This window comes from Pteropus medius, unplaced genomic scaffold (assembly GCF_902729225.1).
Source record: "Pteropus medius unplaced genomic scaffold, Ma_sr-lr_union100, whole genome shotgun sequence".
NCBI classification, from domain to species: domain Eukaryota; kingdom Metazoa; phylum Chordata; class Mammalia; order Chiroptera; family Pteropodidae; genus Pteropus; species Pteropus medius.
Window position 1 is genome coordinate 389,425 of NW_024354504.1, and position 10,458 is coordinate 399,882.

Sequence of the window (10,458 nt, forward strand, 5' to 3'; positions counted from 1 at the left end):
CCTCACCCCACGCTGGCTCCGGCCGTCCTGTGTCTGCGCGCAGGAGTGTCCTGGCATCTCCGACCAACGCCCGGAACGAGCTTCTGGGAGGAGCTTGTCACCAGTCACCTTCATTTACAGGGAAAAGTGAAAACGATCTGGAGCTGAAGTCCCCGCTTACGGCTCTTTTCCGGGGTCTGAGTAAATGTTTCTTTCACCAGTTATAAATGTCACGTGGGCAGAAACAGTTAACGTTCTGATTAAAATGTATTCTGTGTATACTCTTTAAAATAGGTTAATTTGCTCTGATGTTTGGTTCCTGTCTTTACTTTGAGCCTTGAACACGTTCGTTCCTAACAACAGAGTTGTGCTCTGGAGACGCGTCCTCCGCGCCGCGGTGTCTCCTCGTCCCGCGTCTTTCACCGCGGGCCCAGTGGCGTCCGCACGGCTCCTCCTGGTCCTTTGCCTCAGTCTGGCCTCCTCTGCACATAGGCTTTCGGAGCCATTTCGTGTGAAACCGCCTACGGTTCCCGCAGAAATCAGAGCGCCGCACGTCGCCGCGGTCCGTCCCCGCGCGTCCGGCGCGGTCTCCCCGCCAGGCCGTCTCCCCGCAGGCCTCGCCTCCGCGTCCTCCCAGCCCCGTCCAGTTGCCCCTGGTTAGCGAACTGTCAGTCAGAGGAGACACGTGCGCGGGCTCCAACGTCCGGCGGTCGGGCGAGGCCGGCGGTCAGTGTCCTCGCGAGGACGTGGTGAACGTTGAGCGCTTTGTCACCTCGGATACCTTTAAACAGGATCGGCAGCCACGGCCACTGCACGTGGCGTAGTGGCCCAGCCTTGGATTCACCCCGATTACCTAAAAACTGGCCCCCAAATGATGGCACCATGCGGAGCAGCAAGGCAGAGAGGGGGCCACTTTGGGGATCGGAGAACGAGAACAGACAAAACGGAGCCGCGTGCGCCTCACCGCTCGGAGTTTGCTGCCCGGGAAACGGGGCGGCACCGTCCTCGGGGACGGGGTTGGGGGACAGCGGGGGGACTGGGCGGCTTCGCGGGGACGCTCGTGGGTTTCGCTAAGGCGCGCGAATGGTTCTGCTGCCGCTTTTCTTTCCACGCGCAGTGCAGAGACTGGGGATGTGCCATCGAGTCATTACTGTTATTTAAGCAACGTCACTTGGAAATACGTGACACCAGTTACTTAAGTTTAATAAGTACTACATGCATTTCGCGCTTCCTCCCCGATAGTGCCTTTTAACCTAAACTGGCTTGTTTTCTGAAATTTTTTAAAGCACAGAACCGTTACGCTTCGCAGACAGCCCGTCGGCGGCTTGGGCCTGAGCATAAAGGTACGAGCGCCGCCTCCCCACGCGCCTCTGCGCCAGCGCTTCCGCGGCGCTCGTCACCACTGTCCACTGCTGTCTTCTAGGGAGGTGCGGAGCACAGAGTCCCCGTCGTCATCTCGAAGATCTTCAAAGGCCACGCAGGTAAAAACGGCCAGACGGCCCCGCGCATGCGCGTGACGGCGGGGGCAGCGCCTGAGGTGCGTGGGGGCGACCGCGAGGGCGGGGCCCGGGCCGCGTTGGAAGTGCGGGGTTCGCGGGCGGGCGGGGGAGCTGGCTCGGCCCGCCTCGCACCCGGCTGCGCCCAGACCCTGGGCGACGTGGAGCAGCGTCCCTCTGCCCCTGGGCTGCGAGCCCCTCGGCCGTCTGCCCGTGGACACCGTGCTGGTCACGCGTGGCCCTACGGAGTGTCGACGTGGCACGCGAGCTTCCCCACGGTGAGCTCGACTCCGTTTGTGGGGAAAAGAGAGACTTTAACAAAATAACACCGCTAAGTTCGCGTCTGCGTAAACGCTTATTCTCACCGAGCCGAGCTCAGGAGTCAGCAGGACGCACGTCTCCCGCGCCGTGAGCGAAGCTGCAGATCCCGCCCTTAGGGCTGGCAGCAGGCGGGGCTGCAGGTGGACGGCGCTTCCTCGGGGTCCAGGGTTGCATCCCACATGCCAAGCTCCTGCTGGGAGTTCTGACACCGCAGTCTCCCAAGTCAGTAAAGCATGGGGCTCCTCGACAGCGGCCTCCGTGGTAACGCAGGCTGTCGGCCCCATCAGAACATCCGGGGCCACTTAAAACCAGAGAGCAGGACTGAGCTGTACAGGTCTCTGACTCAAATGATCTTTTCTTGAGGTTTTTAAAGCGTTTTGAACCAAACGCTCGGACTCCACCCCCCCAGAGGGCCTGTTGGCGGTGTCAGCGTCACAGTCGAGCACTGACAGCGTCGGAGGCTCCGCACGCCGGGGCCTGGGCCTGGGCCGCGAGGCTCCACGATTGAGTCCCACGTGAGCCCGGTGCTGGGTCGCGGGGTCGAGTCCCTCGCGAGCCGCCTGCTTGCTCATGAGGACAAAGCGAGGGTCGCCCAACCCGTTGGTTCCGACAGTCTGAGAACATTCTCAGTTCTTTTTCACTCGTATATTTATTTGTAGATATAAACACGTCTCAGAAAAGAACGAGGACAGAGAGTGAGATCGACTCCGGGCAGCCGCATGTGCGGCTCACACCCCGGCCGCAGGCTCCACCGCGCCTGGAGAGCAGGCAGTGAGGGGCAGGGGCTGCGACCCCGGCTGCCCCCCTGTGGGGTCAGAGCACGCTCACCCGCCCTGCACAGCCGCAAGACACTGTCGCTCAAACCCCGCAGTCTCCCCGGGCACGGCGCCGCCTCCGGGGCCTCCTCCCCGTCCCGTCACCGGCACTTGACGTCCTGAGCCAGGGGCCTGTCCCCTGCCCCGCGGGTCACCCTGTCCTCGGCCTGTCCCCTCCTCTGCGTCACCGCTGTCCTGCCTGCGTTCCCGTCTCGCCCGTCTTGGAGGTGACAGCTCGTGTCCTCCTCGTCCCTGGCCCTCCGCGCTGCTGCCCGTTCCAGGGTCTCAGAACGCCCGCGTGTGTCACCAGGGCGCCAGGGCCTGAGGCCTGTGAGAGCTGGGGCGGATGGCGTGTGCCCCCGACAGCTGCTTCCCAGCCCAGCACCCCAGGAATCAGGGACAGAGAGCTGCAGCTGGAAGGCCTGCCGATGCCACAGTCGGGGTGGGCGGGTGGCCGTGTCATCGTCCCACAGGACAGGCCATGCTGGTGAGGGAGCCTCTGTGGCTCTCGGTCTCTCCTCGTGGGGACCAGGGAGCCAGCAGGCACTGAGCTGGGGAACAAGGGGCTGGAAACGCAGAGCAGCCTCGTTTCTTCAGCCATCCACTCGGATGTGAGCAGTCATGCTGCAGAAGGCACGTCGGGGCCTCCAGCGGTGACCACCGCCGCTGCCATTTTGGCCGGAGGAACTGGGCAATGACAGGTGTGAGAGCGGCTCGCTGCCGTTCACGGTGCGGTCGACGGCGTCCAAGCTCACGCTCGGGTGGAATGGCCGCGGCGTGAGGAGACCCGGGCGGGGCGTGTGGACATGGAGATGGGCAGGCGCGGCACCAGCTGCTGGGGACAGACCGGAAGCCAGTGGGCGGCGTGGGCAGGGGCGGCCTGCCACCAGGCGCGGGAGCCGGGAAGGGGCCTGGGTTTTATGTAAGAGTAAGAGGGTCATTTGAGGACACTTCAGAGGAGGCGAGATCTGCTTGCATCCAACAGTGACCCAGGCAGTGGCCGGGGCTGGCTGGTGGGAGGGGGGACACGGCGAGAGGGAGCCCCACCGTCAGGCCAGCGGTGACCCTGGGTAAGTGGCGGAGTCCGCGCGCTTCGGAGGCGCGTCCGGTGTGGCGGAAGGTTGGCGTGTCCTGGGCGAGGAAGCGCGAGCTCACGCGGCTCAGGCTGCGATGTGACGCGGGCGGAGTCCTCTCCTGCGGGCGGAGAACGGTTCGGTGACGAGGTCCGGGAGCCACGGTTGCCTGGAGCCTCAGCGGTCAGCTCCCAGGAGGCCTTTCCCACCCGCTGGCTTCTCCGCCCTTGCTGCAGAGGAGTTTGTGTTCGGTCACCCAGTGGGGGCCGGGCGGCCGTCGTCACACGGGGTGCGTGCGGGGTCGTCGGGGAGGCTCCTGCTGTTCGGTTTCAGCGCAGATCCCCCTTCCATGGTCTTTCTCGCTCGTAGAAATGAAGACGAGACCATTTCCGTTTTCCCAAAGTTGAGTCTCCAGCGCCTTTTAGGGTTCCCGCAGGGTCGAGGGTCTTCCTGTCCCATCTGCGGAAGCAGCGACACCCCCTTTCATCAGAGCGGAGAGCACCCATTTCTGATGACTCGCGGAGCCCGGTGGATTGGCCGTCTGGGGCCAGGACAGAAAGCCCAGTTTTCTTCCGCCAAAGGGCAGAGACGCGGGTGACGGGTGCGTGAGCGGGGACAGCGTCACCTGTCGGGGGAACAGGAGGGTGGCACCCTCGGAGAAGCCCTGGCCTCTGCATGATTGGCCGGCGGAGGCTTCACCACTGGGGCCCGGGCCTGGCCAGGCCGACCAGCCCAGCGGGCGTCAGGCGGGCTTGCGAGAGCCGCAGACCCGGGGGCAGAGCTGTGACCTGGCCGTGGCCCCTCCGCTCAGCGGACGCCCTGCCTGCCCCACTTCACCCCGGCCAGAGCCGCCCGCCCACTGTCCGGCCGAGCGGGCTGGGCACTCGCCCGCTGGGGCCCTGCTGGCCCCAGGTGGAGGTTCGCCCTGTGAAGGACGGGCCCTTGGAGTCTCCTGGGGCCAGAGGGCGAGACGTCCCTCAGAGTGGACACAGCAGCCGCCACCTGCCCAGGGCCCTCACGGTGCCAGTCCCCACCGACTGAGCTTTGGTTTACGTTCAATGAAACTTCTCCTCTGAAAGTCATTTTTTACTCTATTTGCTTAGCGTAAACGTTAGCGTCTTGGGCTTTTTTTTCCCCATCAGATTTGCTCTCTCTTTCACGCCTTTATTTTTTTTCTTGTTTTTCCATTAACTAATTGCTTTTCCTTTTCCTTCATCCGCCCAACTTTCCGCTCAGTTTGTTCTCTGTATCTTCGTCTGTTTCCGTTTTGCTCGTTTATTTTGCTTTGTAGATTCCCACATGCGAGCGAGATCGCGTGGATTTGTCTTTCTCCGTCTGACTTATTCCACTCAGCACAGCACCCTCTAGGTTCATCCACAATGGCAAGATTTCACCCTTTTTCAGGGCTGAGCACTATTCCGCCGTGCACGTGCTCTGCCCCTTCTTTGCCCGGCCTGTCGGTGGGCTCCCCGGTCGCTCCACAGCTTGGCTGGTGTGAATTGTGCTGCAGTGAACATGGCGCTGATATATCCTTGTGGATCAGTGTTTTCATTTTTTTTCAGCTAAATACCCAGAAGTGGAATTTCTGAGTCATAGGTAGTTCTATATTTAATTTTGGGGGAAATCCCCAGATCATTTGCCACTGTGGTTGCACCTATTTGCGATTTGGCGACGGTGCAGAAGGCTCCCTTTCCTCCAGGTCCTCGCCAGCGCTTGCTGCTGGTTCACTGATGACGGCCATTCTGCAGGTGTCAGGTGACATCTCATTGTGGTTTTGATTTGCATGTCTCTGATGATTAGCTACCTTGAGTGTCTCTTCATATGTCTGTTGGCCGTCCGTGTGCCCTCTTTGGAGAAATGTCAGTTCAGGTCCTCTGCGCATTCTTTAATAGGATTGTTTGTGTTTTTGTTCTTGATTTGTATGGTTTATCTATAAATTTTGGGTATTAGCCCCTCGCTAGACGTATTTTGGTGAGCATCTTTTCCCACTCGGTAGGTCGTCTTTTCGTTCTGTTGATGGTTTGCAGAAATGTGTTAGTGTGACATAGCCCGATCTGTTTATTTTTTCTTTCGTTGCCCTCGGCGACACTATTGCTGGGACCGAGGTCAAAGGTGGCCTTGCCCGTGGCTTCTGGGAGTGTTGTGGTTTCCGGCCTCACATTCAGTCTTTAACCCACTGACCTCTGTGTCCATTTTTTTGGGTCACTGCAGCCTGGCACGCAGTTTGAATTCAGGTCGCGTGACACTGCCCACTTTGCTCTTTCTGAAGGTTTGTCACAAGTCTTCGTTTTAAGTGCATCTTCCTAAGTTAATATAACTACTAAAATCTCGTTACTCAAGAGACTTCTTGCACAGCATTGATATCTTTTTATATTAAAACCGCAGGCTTCTGAAAAGCGTAACATCTTTATTTTCCAGGGGGAGGAGCTCTCCCTTTGAGTCGAGCGCGGGGTAGGACACATGTCAGGACCCGCCCCCCACACCGTCCCTCCACGTGGACGTCGCGTCTGCCTCTGCCGGGCTGTGCGCTTTCTCCGCGATACCTGCCTTCACTCGCTCAGGGCCCTTAGTCACCGACGCCGCCCCAAGCTGGCCATCTGGGCCAGGACAGGTCACCCTGCATCAAGCCACGGAGGGAAAGACTTTGTGTACATTCTGCCCCTCTGCTTTCTCGTAGGCTTACAGCACATGGCCTTCAAGGGGCTTAACATCGGTGTTTATTCTGCTGAATTTACTCTTAACTGAGAAACTTTTCTCTCCTGGAAGAAGAGGTAACTGACAGGTCAGTTTCAGACCCGGGTAAGATGTGTCACAGACAGCAGCAGACAGGCGGGGCCCACACCGCCACTCGGGGTCTGTGGGGACGCTCTCCTTTATTTTTGCCGACCCTGAGTCCTAACGAGAGCCAGCTCGATGCCCAGTTCTGGACTTCACGAAGACGAAAGGGCTTTTAAGAAATGAGCAAAGGTACTGCCTACACAGTCACCCAGGAATACAAGCGTGGCTGGAGCTGTGGGCAGCTGTGTATGAACGTGCAAGCTGCCCGCACACCTGGGGGCCCGGTGACGGGCACACCGTCTGCATCACAGCAGCTGCTACTGCGTCTGCACCGGGGGTGGTCTGCGGAGAAAGCAGTCCCCTCCTGCTTTTGCCGAAAGCATCAGCAAAGTTGTGTTTTTACGTGGAAGCGTGTACGTTAGCGCAGAAATGTTGTAGTCTTGTGTTAGAGGGCGTCGGATCTCCCTGCCCACGTGTGTGCGTCATGAATGAGCCCCAACTCTGCTTATCTGCTCAGGTCGCCGTTCAGGGGGGTGCGAAGCAGAGAGAAGGCGAGAGAGCAGGAGGCCGAGGCCCCAGGCCTGCCCCTGGCTCTGCCGTCTCTGCAGGTGACAGGTGGCTCACCTGCTCTGGGCAAGGACCACACCTCACACGTGGGCTTGTTATGTGACTTAAATGACTCAGTGCTTATGAAGGCCTGTGAAGAGGGCCTGACACATAGGAAATGCTCAGTCGTTTGTAGTCATTAATCCAAATAATGAAATTCAGCATTCAGACTTGTTAAGGGGAATTATAATCATTTTACGACATCACCCAGATGTTCACTTCGATCAGTATTTAACAGGTGTCTGAATTTTACAGACTAACATGCAATGAGAAACAAATTGTTTCTATTATAACACAGTTGTGTTGCAAACAATTACATTTGCATAACCTCAAATAACACTACAGATAATAGCAATTAATTTGACTTGAAGTGGCAACTGTAACAGAAATAGAACACATCTCATTGTGCCTTTTTGCACGTTTGAATATTTATATGAACTAAAATGTTCTTCTGTATTTCAGTTTTACATTATGATGTAATGGCAGGATTACCACAGAAATAAACTAGAATTACTTTTCGGCTAAAATCCACAAACCCAGTTTAATCTGACCAAAAAAGTCTATTTTGTTTAGGAGCATTCATTAAAACTTTAAATTAAAATCAAACTTTCACATTTTGTTTTATTACCCATTTTACCCCTTTTTGATTTGCTGCTTTTTAAGGCTGAGGTGTCCCTCAGATGGGGAGCATTTCGGAGACTTACTTGGAGAGTCCGCTGGAGCAGCCTCCCCTCCCGCTGCCTCGCTGGGCCTGGCCCGGCCCCGGGCTCACAGTTGGCAAAGGCACCGTTTCCTCTCGCTGCGTTGACATTGCGGCCACCATCGGCTTCGGGAGCGCGGCCCTGGCCGATCCTCCGGTCTCGTTTCATTTCCCAAGCTATGATTAGATCTGAATGAACCACAAGAAAGTTACATAAAGTCCTGGGGCATTTTGACCATTTTGAACTAAATCGTCTCAAGACCATTTCAAGTCAATACATTTAAGCACCCTGATTATTGCGGAAATGATGAACTGATGGTTTACTCAATCCACAATGTTACTAGTTCTAGAAGCCAGGCTAATGCCACAGAGAGAATAAGATGGATAAACAATGAACAGAGGAGAAGCTGGTCCCCCGTCCCGTTTTCTACCTGAAGGGTCAGGGCGTAGACTCTGTCCATCTGTCGTGTGTCCCTCTGTTTGTCCAGCCCGGCATCTGAGGGAACCGCAGCTGCTCACAGCAGGAGGGCAGGATTTTGGAGGGATCATGTGGGGAATGAGTCAGCAGGCGTTTCTCACCCCAGCAAGTTCAGAATTATTCCCACCTAGCATCTGTGCCTTTTCTTTAAGGATTTCCATTTGACCTTTTAATTTTTCTCAGGAGCTCCAGGAATGTCGTGTGGGTGCTCCGCCATTTCCCGCTGTCAGGGGTAACGTGTGTGCACCCGCGCGCGTTACACGCCTGTGCTGCTCACATGGGGCTTCCACGCCGAGCGCACCCTTCGACGCAGGGCTCCGGGTCGGGGCCCCCAGCGTGGCCGCCTGCCTCGGGGCCTGGCTTCAACCCGGGGCTTGTCCCGGCGGCTTCAGACAGCGTGTTGGCCTAGCCGTCACAGAATCCTCTGTGGTCTGGCAGGGTCAACGAGACCGGCGTCCCTCGAATCAGATGTGGCTCCGTGCAGACCCCGCTCAGCCTCATTTCCGTGGGAGTGAGCCCCAAGTCTAGAGTGGAGCCCGTCCCCGGTCTGGGGGTGCCTGGCGGCCCTGCACCCCCCTGTTCTTTCCTGCTGGGTCCCCGCCACCTCCTGGTGGCTCTGGCCGTCTCAGGAGCAATGGCCTCCCGGTCAGAAATGGCTTCATTCAAGTTCCTTAAATGAGTGACCAAGTGCAGTCCCCTGAGTGACAAAAAATATGTATGATTTTAAACTACCCTCAGACACTTTCCACAATGATCTAAAACTCGGTTTTCCAGAAGCTGCTGGATCCGGATGCAGAGAGCTTGTTCCTGGCGGGTCAGTGGGGACGGTCTGCTGAAGCCCTGTGGCCGGAAGGAGCCCCATCCCCGAATAGTTATGTGTCAACATAGAAACGTGTTAATCTTTGTTGGATTGATTTGTATAATTTTGCAAACAAAACCTTGACATCTGAACTCTGAAGACTTCTCATCTGAATGTGGAGTTCCTTAGTCCAGGGGCTCCCGACCCCCGGGCCATGGACCAGTACTGGTTCTGGCCTGTTAGGAACTGAGCCGCACAGCAGGTGAGCGAGCGAAGCTTCATCTGTGTTTGCAACTGCTCCCCAGCGCCAGCATCACCGCCTCGGCTCCGCCTCAGATCCTCAGGTGTTAGATTCTTACAGGAGCGCCGGTCCCTGGTGCCACGAAGGCTGGGGACCGCTGCCTTAGTCCCCGATGCAGTGCACATGCAGATGCCGTTTTTCCAGAATGACTCAGAGCACACAGTCTCATTCACAGACTTCATCACGTGGTGGCAGGTAGGCTTAATTGTGGGAAGGCGGAGAAGGATGGGGAGTTCATCGTGCGTCCATTTTCGCTTAATGAAATAAAGTCCCCACATAGACGCGTCTACGCCAGTCATGATATGACGTCAGGTAGCCGGGTCCCCGCCTTGCCGGACTCCCCTGCTCTCCCCTCGCCGCTTCTCCCCCTACTCGTCCCCTACCTTTCGTCCCCTCCTCTTACCTCACTCCCACAGTTTCACTCCTCCTATATCCCCCGCCTCTGTAATGCGACCTCCTCCTCCTGAAGCCCTATCATGTTCCCTTTATTCACTGTCAAGGCGGAGGGATTCTCTGACGTCTGCTCTGGGTCCCAACCTCTCCTCCCGCCCAGCAGCAGAACGAAGTCCCTGAGGCCCCTCGGCACCCTCCCCCACCCCGTGCTGTGCCACGGCTGTTCGGATGCGGCGTTTGCCTTGAGTGATCTCGCGAAGGATGTGCATGACCTGCAGCACTCACGCTTCTGTCGTTGTGTGCGGCTTTGCCCTCTCCGCCCGCTCGAAGGACCCTGCGTCCCCACGGTCAGCGTGGGGACGCTCCCTGGACCCGGCTCAGAGCGGAGACGGGGGAGGGGGATGGAGGCTCTGGAAGGGCCGTGTGGCCAAGGGTGACAGGAACACACCAGGGGGACGTGCGGGCTGCTCCGGGCACGACCTCGTGCAGGTGGGGACATTGCTAGAGACCCGGAGCTGGTATCGCCAGGTCCAGCGACAGGAGGCTGTGTTTTATTTTCACCAAAATTTAATGCCCGTCAACGACTAGAAATAATATTAACAATTGACATGATATAAAACAGGGAATTTAAGGAAAATTTTCGTGCTGAAACAATAGCTGTGACTAGGTTTCCGACCCTTCATCGAAGACGCGTGAATTAGAGCAAAGCTACGCGACGG

The 10,458-nt window shown here is 57.4% G+C and overlaps 1 protein-coding gene across 1 annotated transcript in view; it reads left to right on the forward strand.

The window, feature by feature from the left end:
• The window catches only part of SNTG2 (syntrophin gamma 2), a 95,958-nt gene that overhangs the window by 25,350 nt on the left and 60,150 nt on the right, over nt 1–10,458 (forward strand). The window contains exons 3-4 of the mRNA XM_039855034.1: nt 1,266–1,322; nt 1,403–1,460. Coding sequence (XP_039710968.1) covers nt 1,266–1,322; nt 1,403–1,460 — 115 coding nt within the window. The remainder of the gene's footprint in view (nt 1–1,265; nt 1,323–1,402; nt 1,461–10,458) is intronic.